We start from the raw sequence: 16,506 nt of genomic DNA, 5'->3' as shown, positions 1-16,506 counted from the left end.
GTTTACACTCCGCGGTCGAAGCGTTCACTGCGAGGCGCACCCGTTCAGTTACCTTTTCTTCTTTCACCGTTTGAACGCACTGTTTTGAAAATTAGAAATTAAACATCTCGTTGCACTTTTATTTTGCGTTTTGCGCCACGTTCACGTTCTCATGCGTACAATTTCCGCGTTGGCTAGGCGCACGATGCGATTGAAGTCGGTTTTGGTGTACGCGCGCCAGAAGTTGGACCGCGACCATACCAGTGCCGTGTAGTTGGGGCTTTGCACACCGTGGAACAGCCTGGCAATCGCTCGGCCGGTAAAGTTGTTCTCCGGATACCGGCAGATCGCCGTGCGAATGTCGTTGATAAGCTGCTCGTCCGTTGTGTCATCGGGCTGGATAGGGAGAGGAATTACAGTTACAACTAGTGGTTTGGAGCGCTTCCAAAGCATGATGCTTACCTCCGGGACGATTTCTATCTGCTCCTTGCTGATGTCCGTCGTAAAGTACTCCCGCACGATGGTTTTCAGCTTGTCCGAGGGTCCGGTGGGACAGTCGGCTCGACTTACCGGGCCGATGGTGTTGAAGCAGACCGAGTTCAGCGCGTCCGAGATGTACTGCAGCTGGGCCAGCTGCGTTCGCTCCTGGTGCGTAACGCGCTCGTACAGCCCGTCCAGTGCGTGGTCTAGCTCTTCGTCGGTTAAATCGCCCGGTGCGCGAACTCGAAATCCCAGCTCAGTGAACGTCACCGACAGTGGCGAGCGTTTGCGTGCGTTATTTACTAAAAATCGTGGACAGAAAGAAGGGTCATTTTGTGCACATTTTGCGTTCAAATCCCCCCTCGGGCATACCTGTGGTCCATTCGAGATTTTTCAGCTGATACTTGACGACGCCGCTGTCCCAACCGATGGCGGACGCTACGTCGATCACCGGAAACTCGATCGCTGTCGAGGTGGCATGCGAAATGCCACGCTTCAGATCGAGCGCAAATGCCATCGCCAGCGGTGGACACTCTTTCGCTGCCTGGCGCAACGGCCGCACGCCCCCGTACGACATCACCTTGCACATCGTGTACGCCGGGCTGAGCGCCTGTATGTAGCGCTGCTCGTCCAGCTCCAGATAGCACAGGAAGGTGGTAATGTTTTCCTCCGGAATATCCAGCTGCTGTACGGTGGCCTCGATCGAGAAGCATATTTCATGCCCCGGGCAGAGACGCTTGCGCGTACCGCCACCACCACCATCAGCTTGCGTGCGTCCATCGGCCGTCGAAAGCTCCTCAAAATCATCGTCCCAATCGATACCGTTCACTGCCTTCAATTCCTCCCGCAACTCCAGTGCCAAATCTCTGCAAAAGCGAGAAATAAATGCTTGCTTTGCACTATTTTAATAAAACAAAAGGAAACTAAACAAAATTACTTGTTGGTGAGAATCTTGGCGCAAGCGCACGGGACAAATATTTTCTGCAGCAGCTTCCGGATCACGTGCCGATCGATCGAGTTGGCGTAAATGAAGCGGCGCAGCTCGTTCCGGTCCGTACCCTTGCCGTCCAGGAACAGATGGCAGTGCGACAGGAGCCCGTCGCGGCCTGCGCGACCCACCTCCTGCACGTAGCTCTCGAAGTTCTTCGGCATGTTGTAGTGAATGATCGCCCGTATGTCCGCCTTGTTGATGCCCATGCCGAACGCAATCGTCGCGACGACAATGCGCAACTCCCCGCTCATGAACGCGTTCTGTATGGTGCGACGGCGCGACGCCGGCATACCCGCATGGTACGGTTCCGCCACGTAGTTGAGCCGTTTGCGCTTGTGCGCATTGGCGGCAGCGGCCGCGCGTGCCGCATCCTGGAAGCAGGTGCGTATAAACGTTGCCACCCGCTCGCAGTCATCCCGCCGCGTGCAGTACACGATGATGGATTGCAGCGAGCTGAACCGTTCCGACTGGAGCAGCTCCACCAGTGCCACGTCCCGGTTGGCGTCCCGCGACACGGTCAGCAACAGATTGTCCGGCAGCGGTATATCGCTAATGATTCCCTGCACGCCGTCCGGTATGGCGAGATGGGACACGATGCTTTGCCTGCAAATGGAGGAGGGTCGAATCAAACAAATAACCTTTTAAAGCTTGTAACAGTAATTTCCCCCCGACTTGCCTTGTTTGAACGGTGGCCGTTGCGGTAAGACCCAGAATCGTTTTAACGCCAAGCTTTTCTTTTAGAACCTGTTGAGAAAAAGCGGACACCAATTAGAAGAGGATAATTCAGTCTTTTCACAGCCGTTCGTTCGTTCTTCTTCTTCTATTTGGCGTAACGTCCTAGGCGGACATGCCGGGCCTAGCTATACAGGCTTTCGAGACTTAATCCATTACCACGCACAGCCGGATGGATGGATAATCATCAGTCAAATGTTTGCTACGTGGGGACGGTGAAATTTCAGGCTTGAACTCATGACGGGCATTTTACTGAGTCGTTCGAGTTGATGACTGTACCACGATTCAGCCATTCGCTTACCTTGCAAATCATGAGGTAGCTTGGACGGAAGTTATGACTCCACTGGGACACACAATGCGCTTCATCGATACAGGCAAAGGCGATCGGTGGCAGCTGGCGCAGAAGTGAACCAAACCCGGTCGATTTTTCACCCGATACGACCGCTTCCGGTGAGATCAGCAGCACATCTACTTCGCCAGCCGCTATCGCTTGCATCGTACGATCACGAACCCTGCGGAGTGGAAAATTTGCCAATTAAATGTGTTTAATTACTGCTTTCCCGCATCAACAAAGCATCTTACTTGGGCGTTTGGTTCGTGTGCAAACAGTGAGCATTCAAAAAGTCCGGCATCCCATGCACCTGATCCTCCATCAGCGACACGAGCGGAGATATCACCAGCGTGATGCAGCTACGATTCTTTCGATACAGGTACGCCGGTAGCTGATAGCACAACGATTTGCCCGCACCCGTGCTGAGCGTGACCAGGGTGGACAGCCCACACAGCACACGCATAACCGCCCGCTCCTGCCCGTGGCGGAAGCTTTGGTGGCCAAACATACGCAACGCTTCGAACACTTCCGGCGGTGTCGGCGGGACCGTGCAATCGCCCCGCTGCTGGTAAAGCGGTTCGACCGTACCCTTGAACCCGCCCGAAACCGTCACCTCGAGCAGGCCGGACTGTTTGAGGAACTCTTCCGGTATTTTGTGCCCAATGTAGGCGGGTGCAGCCGGTTGTGACGCCGCTGCACTCTGCTCCGTCTCCTTCTGGTGTTCGTCGCTTTCCTGCTCCATCGGTTCGTCTAAGTAGTCCTCCACCGGCAGCGTGGAAGGTTCTTCCTTTCCAGGTTCGCCGACTTCTTCCTCCGCTGGAAGGTCTTCTTGCTCCTGTTCCTTCCACACCGGGTTGGCGACTGGTGGAAGCCGTTCGATGCGGTTTGAGTGTACCGCAAGCGTTCGCGAATTGGCCATCGCTTCCGCCTCTTCCAGCGTGGGAAAGGAGGACTCTTCGATCGTGTCCGCATCGTACGGCAGCAGCTTGTCCTCCAGCGGTTTCTTGCACTGAAACGCCATGTGCCCGGTGCCGCCACACTGGAAGCAGGTCAGCGTACCGCCATCACACCCGCGCATATCCATCTCCGGCCCGGTCAGTGCGGCTGCCTTCTTCGCTTTCCACTGTGACTTCTTGTACCGACTATAGTTGATCGTTTTCTTCCCCTTCACAAACACCTTCTTGCGGATGTCAATGCGCACAAAGTTTTCGTTCAGCTTCCCTGCGGCCATCTTTTTGCGCAACGCAGTCTCTTTTGTGCTACCGGCGGCTGTGGTGCGAGTTTTCCCACTGGAACTGGGTCCTTCCGCCGCCGAACCAGCGACACCGAGAATGAAACTGTCCGCAAGTTTCGTATCCCGGACCAGCTCGTTGATATCGAGCCGTGGGATGCTTTTGAGCCGAGCCAGCCCAAACTCGGGCACATACTCCTGCGGCTGTTCCGCTTCCGGTACGGCCTCTTCCTCCTCCCCATCTACATCCATCTTGCGCTTGGTGATCTTTTTCGCTTTCCGTCCCCGCTGCGGTGCAGGTTTCGATGAGCCGGGACTAAGCTTCGGTGAGACGGTGGTCGATTTCCTCGTCGTCGATCGTTTCACTTTCGTTGGCTGTTTCCGCGGAACGCCGGTTGCCGATCGCGCACGACTCACTCGCTTCGCCGGTGCGCTTTTCGGCTTCGGCTCCTCTTCCTGATCGGACTCCGGATCGTCACCGTCCGCCGGTAGCAAACCCCGGCTCTCCCGCTCTAGCTGCTCTTTATAATCCGGATCTTTATCCTCATCGTCGGCGGAAAATTCGTGCTCCATCTCATCCTGCACACCGTCCGCAAGGGGCACCTCCTTGTACGTGGCCACTTTGCGCGCATTGGTGCGCGAGGATCGTGCCCTCGGCACAACGACTGTTTTCGCTTTTTCTACCATCTTCTTTGCAACCTGTTTCGCTTTCGAGACCCGCTTTTGAACTCGTTTTTTGGGCGCTCCCTTCGGAGTGGCGCCTTGTTCCGCCTCTTCTGCTACACCACGTGGGTCTTGATTTTCGACGTCCTTGCTTTCAACCGGCAGCACATTGTTCGTCTCTATCGACGGTTTCGGTTGCTTCGCTTCCACCCGCTCCACCGGACTTCGGTTAATGGAGGTGAATATTTTACGCTTCTTAGCAATGTGCAGCATCCCCGGGGACGTTTTTGTAGCCGATTCGTCTTCCGAGTTTTCTACCACCCCATCCGAGTCGGAGTGTATCGCCGCATCGTATGCGGTATTTTGAACGCCAATTCGGGCCGCTGCCGCCGTTGCCTGCGGTGAAACAACGGCAGTGCCGCTGGCTTTATCGGTCATACTTAAGGCCGACATGCCGAAGCTGGTTGCCGATGCCAGCGAAGCCACGTTGACGTTACGCAGCCCAAAGTTGGTGGGAGTCGGACGTTCGCTGGATGGACGGGCACCGGTGGCTGTTTCATTACTGTCACCCGTTCCACCCGACAGACGGTTGATCCACCGTTCATCCAGCTGATTGATTGGTTCGCTTTGCGTCGGCACCAACGGTGGGGCGGGCAGTTTTTCCTCCACCTTCGTTGCATTACTTTCTAGCTCCTTCGATTTTGCCGTCAGTAGCGTTTCCAGATCGGGAAGAACCATCTTCGGGGCAGTTCCGTTTCGTTCCGTGCTGCCCTGAGATGATGGTCCGAACGAGTTGCGCGAAATCGATTTGCGTGGATTGCGCTTCGGGATTAGGGCGGTCGATTTGGGCAACAGCGTGATGCCCTTCAACGTTACCGGTTTGGGTGGTTCGATTGGTTCGACCGGTTTGGTCGGTTGAACCGCTTTCCGGCTTTTTTCGCCCTGCCAGGCGACCAGATTGTGTTGATCTAGCTTTTCCGCCTCGAAGTGCGTATCGGACGGCTGGGCGGTTGCGATCGGTTTCGTTAGCAAGCTGCTCATGGAGGAGCTTCGTTCTAGCAGCGCACTGTCGTTGAGGATCGTGCCGGAAGACAGCAGCAGACCGGAAACATCGCCCGAAACATCCTGAGAAAAGCTCGCTTCTTGGGATATCAGTGAGCCATCGAAATCATCATCATCATCCAGCGCATCCAGCAGGGTGTGCTTCAACAGGTTCGTTTTCAGCTGGTAGTACAGTTTGTACGAGTTTCTAATCTCGCTCGGCGATTCGCGAATATCCAGCTGAAGGCAAAGAGAGAGAAACAAAAATAGAATCACCTGTCCTACCTATCGAAAAGCCATTCACTTCGGGTCACACTTTACCTTTGATGGAATACGGCCATACTTTTTCCTGAACTCTTTTTCCCATTGTTTCACCCGGTACTTGCACTTTTGGTATTTGGCACGAAACGCCTGGTCTTCCTCCATTGTGTTCACTTGTACACTTCCGTTTCGTTATGGTACACGCAGCTGGACGTGGGCCAGCAATTCTTCACAGGAAATGTCGCGAATTGCGAAAACGTTGCAGATTTTTCTGCCTGTAGTTTGGCGGGAACGGCAATCAAAACAAAACACTTCAAACAGACAGGCTGGGAGAAAGAGAGAGAGAGAGCGAGTTGATACAGCCGCGATTACACAATTGTCTCTCTCGCAACGGTTTCATAGCCAAAAATCGAGTAATCGACGAACAAACTCGACCGTTTTGTTTTTTTTTGCGTCCATATTTGTGAAAAGCAATGAAAGATGCATTTTAAAATTTAATAAATCATTTTAGAAAACAAATCGTAATTTATTGGCATGCGAAACACATCCCAGTAGAAGAAAATAAAGATTTCCCATTGCTCGAGCAATTGGGCCGAGCCGTGACACGTTTGAGTGCTTAACTTGGGAGCGTAAACAGCCCGAAACGCAAAAATCGGTTTTCGGGAGCTCGCCAGCGATCCAAATCGGCGGGATTTCCTCTCGCTACCGAGCGTTTTTGAAAAGCATTGCTAAGGTTTTTGAGCTCGCGCTGATGTGCGATTGTGTTGGTAGACAACATTAAATGGCAAAAAAATACACACCACTATTTCCTCCTCTTCCCTCTTTTTTGACCCCACGGGATCCTAGATTTAATGTGGGTGCCATATTAGCATAGGCGTGTCAAAATTTTAGATGGGATTTGGAATATGATGGAATCACATTTTTTTATTCCTTCGGACCGTTGCATCCGATTGTATTTGTCAATGCAATTATGTAGGTTGTATTTGAACAACATGAAATTAATTGGGTGTATATGTTAAACAATTAAAATCATTCAATAATCTCAATATGAACCGAAGCAGCAGCGCCAGCAGCGTGTGTCAGCAGCGTCCGATAAAATTGTATCGGAAGGGCACTGCCACGGGCCTAAACTATAAACGATTCCGATGCAAATAATTGAACAAAATTGTGCACATAAAATTTAGTCAACCAGCCAAGTATACGTTTCTTCACGCGTCCATATGCGCGAAACAGATGGCATGACATAACGAGCGAGAACATACCCACCTCGGTAATGATCCCAAGCGCCACAGATTAAGCATAAACGACTGGAAAATTGAATATCCATAGAAAAAAAATGAAAGCTCCACAGCTTCATTGGTTTGATCAATAGATGACGCATTAAAACTGATTATTATATTGCTATCCTTTTCTTGCAATGTGTTTCGGCATGTTTCATCTTATCATGACCTATATAGCCTTCTAACTTTCTGAGCAAAAGTCTATATGAATGGTCGTGTGGTCAGATACGTGGGTATCAACACCAACGACCATTACTCAAATCTCATTTGCTTCAGTGCTGGTGGTTTCCGTTGGAGTTTAGTATTTAAACAATCGTATCGCCGTTCTAGTTCTAGCGATGCATAACTTCAATGCGAAACCATACAACAGTACAGAGGAAATGAGAAAGCTCTCCTCCAAGCGATGAAGCTCAGCTGGTTGGGGTATCCCACCAACAGATAGCGCCACCAGCTTTTTTGCTATTTTTAGAATGCATGAGTCGTTTGCCGTCTGCTAAACGAAGTCTTTCTATATTCCGTTTAGGTAGAGAACTTGAGTCGTTTAGAAGCCGTTTAGTGGTCGTTTAGTGGATTTGTGGCACTTGGGATGTTTGTAAATTGTCACCATCACAACGACAGGCGTATGGAAAAAGGTGGACAAATCCAAAGTGGGTATAGGGACTAGGTGGGCTTATAGGTTTGGCGGGAAGGCCATATTGGACGAACGAATGACAGGAGGGGATTCGATTGTGATACGTAGTTTTTCACCCACACTACGACACATCAACCAAAACAGCCATTGGAATTCTCACGCATACATCAACAAATGATCGAATCACCTCCTGTCATTTCGTTTTCATTTTTCTACAGCACGGCTGTCAAATTGTTCGGGATAAGCCCACCTGTATAATAAACCCACTTTGGACAAATCATTCGAAGTGTAGTGGGAGAGAGGAACTCAAACGCTAACTTTGAAACGAGCACTGCAGGCGAGTAAAGGACGGCTAGAGAAAATGAGCGAGATGCAGCGATATTCGAACGTCAAAAACCCCCCACTATGTTGTACGGGTCGCAGCGCTGTCACAACAAAAATGTCTATTTAGCAAAACGCTAGAAAATAGTGAAAATATTATCTAAAAATTCGTAAATATACGCATCGTTAAATTTGTGTTCGTGTTTGCAAGCCAGCAAGCGCACCGCCACATTGCGACATCTCGGTGGCACTCGGCGTAAGTGGTTGTAACCGACACAGCAGCCGTGCTTATTCTTATACTCCCCACCTCCTGAATGAACTGTGACCCTTTGGTTGTATGCGAAGTGTTACGACGGAACTAGCAGCAGCAGCACCAGCACCAGCACCAGCAGCCCCATCGCCAAAACAACCAACAACAAAGCGCGATCGAACCAGCAGCAGCGCACAAACCCCGTAGCGGAATTCCGTCGTCCTGTTTCTGGGAGCTGCCTGTGCGTGTGCCGTGCGTGATCGTGTGTGTGTGTGTGTATCACCTTCTGTCCCGTCCCTTTCACGCGTAGCGTGCAAACGACGCATCAGCGATGATTAAACTGTTCTCGCTCAAACAACAGAAGAAAGATGGTGAAGCAACGCCGAAGGCCGGAGGACAGAAGAAAACTTTCACTGCTGCACAGCTTCGCATCACCAAGGGTATGCTATGCCGGGGTTATTGTTTGGGAGGGGTTTCACGCTCCAACCGAAGCTAAACTGTGTGTCCTTTTCCAACAGATATCAACGAGCTAAACCTGCCGAAAACATGTGCCACCGAGTTCCCGGACCCGGACGATTTGCTCAACTTCAAGCTGATTATCTGCCCGGATGAGGGTTTCTACAAGAGCGGACGCTTCGTGTTCAACTTCAAGGTACGTACCCGTGTTGGGGGGGCACTTTCGGAGACGACGCCATTCGACGCTAACGCGCCCTCTTCTCCTAGGTTGGACCGAACTACCCGCACGAACCGCCGAAGGTCAAGTGCGAAACTCAGGTCTATCATCCGAACATAGACCTGGAGGGCAACGTATGTCTGAACATTCTGCGCGAAGACTGGAAACCGGTGTTGACGATCAACTCGATCGTCTATGGGTTGCAGTACTTGTTCCTGGTATGTAGAAAACGGTTCACCTTTCACACGCTGTCCCTCTCTATCTTTGGTGGCTTGAAGCTCGCATGTGATCGCCCCTAAAACTGGTGCCAAAAGAATGCACATCACTTTCTTTGTCATCTCCGCTGTGCAAATGAGTCGTCTAGCTCTGTTCTCGTTCAACCCAAACTAACGTGTCTTATTGGTTCGCTTTCTCTCTCTCTCTCCCACCCTTCCCATAAAAAAAGGAACCGAATCCGGAGGATCCGCTCAACCGGGAAGCGGCGGAAGTGCTGCAAACCAACCGGCGCCTGTTCGAGCACAATGTTTTCAAAGCGATGCGCGGCAACTATATTGGCGCGACGTACTTCCAGCGCTGTCTCAAGTGATATATAAATTCGAAACTAACCCTTACATGTTGCGTTTATTTAATTATTCTTACGATTGGTGGGCGCTATTATATAGACTTTAACTATAATTAAAGAGAGAGGACAACGGGAAATGCCACGAACAAGCAAACACAAGCAGCACAGCAGCAGCAGCAGCAGCAGCAAGAAGCGCAGAAACCCAAAATGCAAAGAAAAAGCCCTAATGGCAATCTAATAGGAAAGGAAAATGCTCGGAAATTCACCCAAACAACTGGAACTGGAAGTAAATGAAGCATACACAAGGGAATAGAAGTTAACGGCGGATTAAACAAAACAAAAAAAAAAGAAGAAGAAGGGGCAACGCGTTACACACCATTTCCACTCTTACGCAACCTTTCGATTTAGTGTAGAAGCTGCAAGTTTGGCCTTGTGTAGAATGTGATGATATGAAAGAGAAAACCCGAAAGCAGAAGAAATAGTGGAGCGCACGATCAGAGGAACTACAGGAACGGGCGATATGCACCTTGTTTAGATAGCTTAAAATCGCGGGATGCAGCTCAACAACAAACAAAAATATACGACGAATGCACTTACAGTCAGTCGGAGGAAAAATAGGCTCGATTCGGAAAAAAGCACACGATAGAATAGCTCGACAGGCAAGAGTAAAAACAAGAACATACAGGAACGGCAAAACAATGCACAGACACAAAAACACACACACACTCACAAAGTCACACTTTTAAAACACGTTTTATCTGTACATTCTCTACCAAGAAGCTGTTGTGAGGACCTGCGCGCGTTGCAAGTGCATACGCCGCGCGCACGCAATGGTTTACGCATCGGAAAAGCAGGGAATCACGCGCGCTGCTTGAGCGTTAACAAAATTTAAACATCTCCAATGGCTTCATTTGGTCGATAGGAAAAGGCACAATTTCTTGAACGCTAACACAATGGAACGCGCCAGGGACAGGCGGATTAGTACGGTAGCTTACGTTGCGCTTATAGTGATTATACAAAAAAAAACGAAGATTAAGTCCCTTTCTCTCCCTCACACACACAAACTCAAGCCGTTACAGTCTCTAGTGGCTAAATCGTAAAAGGATAGTATAGAGAAATCCTTTCGTCTAATAAACACTTAGCAAAACAAAGGAACAAAAACAAATGACATGGGCCACCCATTCGTGCTCCTCGTCGTACTACACACACACACACACACACACACACACACACACGCTTGCGTTTGGCTCGTAGTAGAGACTGCCACTGCTGGAATATGCCACAGCGAAGCGTTCTGTCGACATTTGCCGTTTGCCAATCGTTATGATTTTTTAAAATTATAATTAATAATTACTGAAACAAAAACCAACCACAACAAACGCGTTACAATAGAGAGGAAACAAACCAAAATCTACTAAACAAGGAAAAAGCCTCCCGCTCGATCGTTCCCCAAAACTGAATGCTAGAGAAAAGCAAAAGCATGGCATACTACACAACAATACGTAGGATAATGAACAACAACAACAAAAAAAACGGAAAAAATAAACTGTGAAAAGAGGAAACTAATGCATAGTTAAAAACAACTTTTTGAAAATTGCGAAAATGGTAAACGCCTCCAAAAAACCTCATTCTGGTCGCAATAGTCGCACAACCTTTAGATTTGTGCATTATTTTCTGCCCCCCAAAAAAAAAGAGTGTTTTTCCCCCCGTTGGGCGGGCACAATCCCAATCCTTACTGTTTGCGCATAATTTTACATGGGCGGTGACAGCAATATCGATAAAACCACTTGTTGCATGTACATGGAGTAATTCCTACACATTGGTGGGGAGGGGGGAGGGGGCGTTGCCAGGCCAACCTGTAGCATTGGCAACCCGTCGGTAACTATGTAAGCGTGTTGTTCACAACAACCAGTCTGTGCCCTAAACAGGGCTAGCCTCGACTTCAAAGAGCGATTGCAAAAACACGCACAGTAAACCTTTTGGTTGCCGGTGCTACGGATTGTGCAGTTTTTCTTCCCACTAATCCCTTGCAAGACAACGTTTCTAGAAAGCTGTTCGTCCAAGATGTCCATCGAAGAGCCGACGGAAATGATGACCCTGGAGCCCTCCGCAATCATTGGGTTCGATGGTGAGTAATGGTTTTTTTTTGGGAAGTTCATTTCCCAAAGTGGTAGATACATTAAACGTTTTCTCTCTTTCTCTCTCTATCCCTTCCCAGGGCACGTCGTCTGCGGACTGCGGGTGCATCCCGACCAGCGGCATCTGGTGTTTCCCCTCGGGAACGAAATTTCCATCTACGAGTGCGCCACCAACAAGCAATCGTTCCTGCGCGGTCACACAAACACCATCTCCACGCTGGACATTTCCACCAGCGGGCGGATGGTGGCCTCGGGCCAATCCAACCACATGGGCTTCCGGGCGTTCGTGATCGTGTGGGACTGGGAAACGCGCAAAGAAATTTCGCGCCACGAGCTGCACCGCGTGCGGGTCCAGTCGCTCTGCTTCTCCTCCAACGACCAGTTCCTGGTCAGCCTGGGCGGCAAGGACTGTGGTTCGATCATCGTGTGGGATATCGAGCAGCGGACGGCGATCTGTGGCACGATCGCCACGAAGGAAACGACCGGCGAGGCGACCAAGGTGGCCAGCCTGAACAAACGGTTCACCACGTTCGTGTCGGGCGGGGATCAAAATTTGCGCGTCTGGAACATTGACCGGGAGCGGAAGCGGCTGACGGTGCAGGACGTGGCGGTGGGCAAGCTGCGACGCGAGTTTACCGGCATGCGCATCTCCCCGAACGACGACACGCTGTACGTGGGCACGATGAGCGGGGACATTGTGAAGATTAACCTGAACTGTAATCCAAATCCGAGCGATCCATCGCAGGACAAGATGCCGGTGCTGCTCGGATGCTTCGGCAAGCATAATGCGAAGAAGCCACCGGGCAAGGATTGCGAGAAGTACCATTACGGGGTGCGCGATCTGTTGCTGCTGCCGGACGGGAAGTTGATTATTGGCGCTGGGGACGGTACGATCGATATGGTGCAGGAGCGGAACGGAAACTTTAAAAATTATCGTGGTCCCACGTGGCCGGAGCTGAAATCGGTAAGGCTATGGCTTCAAGCGTTTGGAAGCTTTTCACTATATTGTTTCGTTTTAGCTTCAATCGACAAAGATCGATGGCGTGATTACATCGCTACAGATTCGAAACGGCAAAACGCTGCTGATTGGAACGAACGGTTGTGAGATTTACTCGCTGGAGCTGGCAAACTTCTCGTCCAGCCTGCGCCTACTCAAAACATGCCACACGAATGCCGTCTACGATATAGCGTTTCCTTAGTAAGTGAGCTTTAAAAATGGTCCCTTTTGCGAACAACCTTCAACGAAACATCTCGTGTTTTGCAGCAATTTTTCGCTCGTCTTTGCCACGGCCAGCCACGAATCGATCCGCATCTGGTCGACGTCCAAGATGCAGGAGCTGCTGCGCATCGTGGTGCCCAACTTTGCCTCCTCGTCGATCGTGTTCAGCCGGGACGGGAAGAGCATTATTTCGGCGTGGAACGATGGCGTCATTCGTGCGTTTACGCCGCTGTCCGGGAAGCTGATCTACGCCATCCCGAACGCACACAACAAGGGCTGCTCATCGGTGGCCGTGACGAGCAATGGCAAGATAGTGGTGAGCGGCGGCATCGAAGGGCAGGTGCGCGTGTGGAAGATCGACCCGTACGTCCAGAGCCTGATCGGGGTGCTGAAGGAGCACTACGGTCCGATCGAGTCGGTGCACATCAACAACTACGACACGGAGGTGGTGTCGGCGTCGCGCGACGGTTCGTGCGTCATCTGGGATTTGATACGGCTCACGCGCAAGCACGTGATCTTCGCCCACACGCAGTTCATTGCCGCGCAGTACTTCCCGACCGGCGTCCAGATACTGACGGCCGGGTCGGACAAGCTGATCGGGTACTGGGAGGCGTACGATGGCAGCCTGGTGCGCGAGGTGGAGGGCTCCAAGTCGGGACCGATCAATGCGATCGACATGAACATGATGGGCGAGTACTTTGTGTCGGCCGGCACGGACCAGATCGTGCGGCTGTGGAACTACCAGCTCGGGGTGGAGGTGGCGGTCGGCATTGGGCATGCCAGTGCCATCACGTCCGCTCGTTACAGCCCGAACGGAAAGTTTCTCGTCACCGGCTCGAGCGATGGCGGTATCTTTGTGTGGAAGGTGCCGGAGGTAAGTATTTGGTGGTGGTGGTTTGTGTAGCAATCGATTGGTACTGCCCTTCCTCAAAGAGGGGATTAATTTTAATCCCCTCCCTGCGGTAACAAGGTCGCTGACGCAATAACTAACTTTGCCTGGTCGTTACAGAAATTCCACATTAAAATCCCCGACGACATTTTGAAGCCCGCGAAGGACGACGAACAGTCGACGGCGTCGAAAGCGCCCTCCAAACCACCGACACCGAGCACATCCGCGACCAAACTGGCCAAAAGCTTGTCCTCGCAGGCAGTCATTGGGCGTGACGGATCGCGCAAAGCACCACTGGTAACGTCCGATTCCCGCGTGGGAACCTTTCTCGGAGGACTACGCAACAACAACAACAACGAAGACATTCGTGTCCACGCTTCCGGTCGGTCGACACGCTCGAGCCAAATCGCCGAATGTCCCGCGATCGACCCGAACGCACAGCCAACGATCGATCCGTGCGTTGATACCGCTTCGCTGGCGGACGGTGACCAGCAGGAGCAGTGGGAAACACGCTCACAACATTCCGCCGGAAGTCAGAATCGCCTTTCGGAGCAATCACCGTTCACGCAACTTGATGGGGAGGGTGGTGGTGGTTCCCGGGGAAAGGATTGCAATTTGAACGAACCGTTAAGCGCGGGTAGAAAGCAGTAGGCGCCCTTCGCAACCGTGTTGGTAGCATCATTTCGATCAAAGTAGTGCGTGTGAAATTATTGTGCGGAAGAAGAAGTGGTCGGGGGGCTTTTTTTTCGGGGCTAAAAGTTTTGTATTTCAACCTTATCTACTACATCGCCAGTAAGTTCGTAATAAACGTATCGATCTCGAGCCTGGCCTGCTTCAGTTGTGGCGGATCACTGTCCTTCGGTTCGTACATGTTCGCACAGTGGGCCGTGCCGTCGATCAGGATGGTGGGCATGTGGATGTCGTTGCTTTCGGTCAGTCCCAGCCGGTGCCACGGGTCGATGTTGCCGTGCACGTACAGCACGTTCGTGGTGGCCGGATCGAGCGCACCGTAGTTGGTGTTGGTCCGGTAGACGGCCCGTGCAAGCGATTCCGCCCCGAACCGGGCACCGTACACGTCGACGCACTGGCGCACGAAGAACTCCACCGGAAAGCGGTCGCCAAACACGGAGCTGGCATTGTTGGACGTTTGATAGAATCCAAACTCGTTGCACGTCTGGTACGTCCACTGTCGGGCTGGGGGAGCAAAAAAAACGATAAAAATAGAAGACAATAGAAAGAAAAGGCGTAATGACACCCTTCACTTACCTCCACTAGCTTGGGACGATCCCCAGGAGGTGTTGCGCATCTCCTCGATCGACTTGTCGTACACAAAGTCCAGACAGGTGGTGTTGCTCTGCTTCAGCAGTATCCGGTTCACCTCGGCCAGCCGGGACACAGGTGCCCCGATCGTCTGGTTCACCATCACGTCACACACCTCGTCGATCGTCACGGTAGCGTGCGGGCTGTTGTCCTTGTTGTACTGCACTACGCCGGCGAAATTGCTCGCGATCGCCTCGAACAGGTTGGCAATGTCGAGCGGATTCTCGATCGACCGCTCGACCGGATCGCACAGCTGGAACTTTTCGTTCAGCGTGCGCTGCCCGATCATGTGCTTGAGCAGCGTTTCCACCTGCTGGAAGGCGCTCCTGACCGCCCGCACACAGTCGGCCGAGTAGCGCTCCAGCGACCGGGTGACCGTGTCGTAGTACTCCACGAAATCGATCTTCGCCAGCAGCGGCCCACTGGAACTGATCGCACCGTGCACCAGGGACGGATACTTTTCCCGCAGCCAGGCGGCCAGCGAGCCCGGGTACGAACCGCCGAACGCGATCCACCGGTGACGGTGCGGCTCGAGCTGGTACTTGTCGTTCATGGCCACGATGAAGTAGGCCAAATCGGCGAGCGCCTGTTCCGAGGTCAGGTAGGCCAGACTGCTCGTCGACAGATCCTCCGTCGGGCGGCTCTTGCCGTAGAACCGGTGCTCGAGCTGGAAGCACAGTGCGCCGTGCTTTTCCGCGTACCGGATCCAGGCGCCCTCGTGCATCCAGCGGGCCGTGGCTTCACCCTCGCCCCCGATCATCAGAAATACCGGTGCGTTCGGGTCGGACGCGTTAAAGTACTGATCGTTCACGTAGTAGCGCTGCTGCCAGGTGGCCGCATTGGTCGGATCGTTGTGATCTAGCTGCTGCTCGAACCAAAGATCCGGAACGGCGGCTTGCGCGTGAAAGCGCTCCGAGCGACTCGGTGCATCCTGTTGGAACATTTTGCCACGCCAAAAGCGGCGCACACCGTACACCTCCGCCCCGCCGAGGAGCAGAAACATCACCCCAAGGAAGGGATAAAGAAAGGATTTATCGACCATCTTGCCGTGCTACGTGGAGGCACACGCGGACTGAAGGCAGGCACTCAAAATGGGGACACTTTTGGTCGGTCTAATGGCCGACACGATACGACACAAAGAACGGTGATGAAGACAACGAGCGACTACTGACCGAACACGACTTGCAGCAAACAACAACTATCGGCAGGGCCGTCGGTCGACCGTTGTTTTAAACAAACTCCCCGCGCTGATAACTATTATCAATTTTCTCTTTCTCGCACTGACCCTGCCGGACGGGCGAGCTAATCGAATTTGCTTCTGTGACCTGCCCTGCTCACAGTCCACCACTGCCTTGGCCTTGCTTGTGTAATGTTGCGTGCGAATGGGAGGATAAAAAAAAGCATAAACCGGGCGGAACGAGGAAGGCTGGAGGGAAGATAAGCCTAGAATTATCCATGCTGCTTTTTCTGCTGCTGCATTTTTGCTTCTGTTGCGTACGGGCGTTAACTGGGCG

The 16,506-nt window shown here is 52.1% G+C and overlaps 4 protein-coding genes across 4 annotated transcripts; 2 read left to right on the top strand and 2 right to left on the bottom strand.

The window, feature by feature from the left end:
* Nucleotides 1–91: 91 nt before the first annotated feature.
* On the bottom strand, nucleotides 92–6,085 carry LOC120953944 (uncharacterized). The gene is made up of 8 exons (XM_040374392.2): nucleotides 5,770–6,085; nucleotides 2,765–5,688; nucleotides 2,484–2,694; nucleotides 2,127–2,194; nucleotides 1,397–2,053; nucleotides 832–1,325; nucleotides 442–761; nucleotides 92–375 (listed from the first exon to the last, which is right to left on the bottom strand). The coding sequence occupies exons 1-8, from the start codon at nucleotides 5,872–5,874 to the stop codon at nucleotides 142–144; spliced, it is 5,013 nt and encodes a 1,670-aa protein (XP_040230326.2). The 5' UTR covers nucleotides 5,875–6,085; the 3' UTR covers nucleotides 92–141.
* Nucleotides 6,086–8,027: 1,942 nt separating this feature from the next.
* LOC120961007 (NEDD8-conjugating enzyme Ubc12) lies at nucleotides 8,028–10,992 on the top strand. The gene is made up of 4 exons (XM_040384546.2): nucleotides 8,028–8,631; nucleotides 8,710–8,843; nucleotides 8,915–9,082; nucleotides 9,310–10,992. Exons 1-4 carry the CDS (start codon nucleotides 8,523–8,525, stop codon nucleotides 9,448–9,450), a joined length of 552 nt encoding a protein of 183 aa, XP_040240480.1. The 5' UTR covers nucleotides 8,028–8,522; the 3' UTR covers nucleotides 9,451–10,992.
* A 401-nt stretch (nucleotides 10,993–11,393) lies between these two features.
* Nucleotides 11,394–14,492, top strand: LOC120961000 (cilia- and flagella-associated protein 52). Its single transcript, XM_040384534.2, has 5 exons — nucleotides 11,394–11,554; nucleotides 11,645–12,528; nucleotides 12,584–12,762; nucleotides 12,829–13,657; nucleotides 13,793–14,492. Exons 1-5 carry the CDS (start codon nucleotides 11,491–11,493, stop codon nucleotides 14,321–14,323), a joined length of 2,487 nt encoding a protein of 828 aa, XP_040240468.2. The 5' UTR covers nucleotides 11,394–11,490; the 3' UTR covers nucleotides 14,324–14,492.
* On the bottom strand, nucleotides 14,418–16,153 carry LOC120961001 (putative serine protease F56F10.1). The gene is made up of 2 exons (XM_040384535.2): nucleotides 14,939–16,153; nucleotides 14,418–14,866 (listed from the first exon to the last, which is right to left on the bottom strand). The coding sequence occupies exons 1-2, from the start codon at nucleotides 16,032–16,034 to the stop codon at nucleotides 14,454–14,456; spliced, it is 1,509 nt and encodes a 502-aa protein (XP_040240469.2). The 5' UTR covers nucleotides 16,035–16,153; the 3' UTR covers nucleotides 14,418–14,453.
* Nucleotides 16,154–16,506: the final 353 nt, after the last annotated feature.

Source organism: Anopheles coluzzii, chromosome 2 (genome assembly GCF_943734685.1).
Source record: "Anopheles coluzzii chromosome 2, AcolN3, whole genome shotgun sequence".
Taxonomy (NCBI): Eukaryota; Metazoa; Arthropoda; class Insecta; order Diptera; family Culicidae; genus Anopheles; species Anopheles coluzzii.
This window is presented reverse-complemented; position numbering and strand designations above follow the sequence as displayed.

Excerpts from the sequence above, each read along its gene's own strand:
- LOC120953944 (XM_040374392.2), bottom strand. The coding sequence starts at position 5,874 with ATGGAGGAAGACCAGGCGTTTCGTGCCAAATACCAAAAGTGCAAGTAC. Across the intron at positions 2,054-2,126 it reads ACGGCCACCGTTCAAACAAG|GCAAAGCATCGTGTCCCATC; the intron begins GCAAGTCGGGGG and ends CTCCATTTGCAG. Across the intron at positions 1,326-1,396 it reads GCCAAGATTCTCACCAACAA|AGATTTGGCACTGGAGTTGC; the intron begins GTAATTTTGTTT and ends TCGCTTTTGCAG.
- LOC120961007 (XM_040384546.2), top strand. The coding sequence starts at position 8,523 with ATGATTAAACTGTTCTCGCTCAAACAACAGAAGAAAGATGGTGAAGCA. Across the intron at positions 8,632-8,709 it reads ACAGCTTCGCATCACCAAGG|ATATCAACGAGCTAAACCTG; the intron begins GTATGCTATGCC and ends CTTTTCCAACAG. Across the intron at positions 9,083-9,309 it reads GGTTGCAGTACTTGTTCCTG|GAACCGAATCCGGAGGATCC; the intron begins GTATGTAGAAAA and ends CCATAAAAAAAG.
- LOC120961000 (XM_040384534.2), top strand. The coding sequence starts at position 11,491 with ATGTCCATCGAAGAGCCGACGGAAATGATGACCCTGGAGCCCTCCGCA. Across the intron at positions 11,555-11,644 it reads CGCAATCATTGGGTTCGATG|GGCACGTCGTCTGCGGACTG; the intron begins GTGAGTAATGGT and ends ATCCCTTCCCAG. Across the intron at positions 12,529-12,583 it reads CGTGGCCGGAGCTGAAATCG|CTTCAATCGACAAAGATCGA; the intron begins GTAAGGCTATGG and ends GTTTCGTTTTAG.
- LOC120961001 (XM_040384535.2), bottom strand. The coding sequence starts at position 16,034 with ATGGTCGATAAATCCTTTCTTTATCCCTTCCTTGGGGTGATGTTTCTG. Across the intron at positions 14,867-14,938 it reads ATCGTCCCAAGCTAGTGGAG|CCCGACAGTGGACGTACCAG; the intron begins GTAAGTGAAGGG and ends TTGCTCCCCCAG.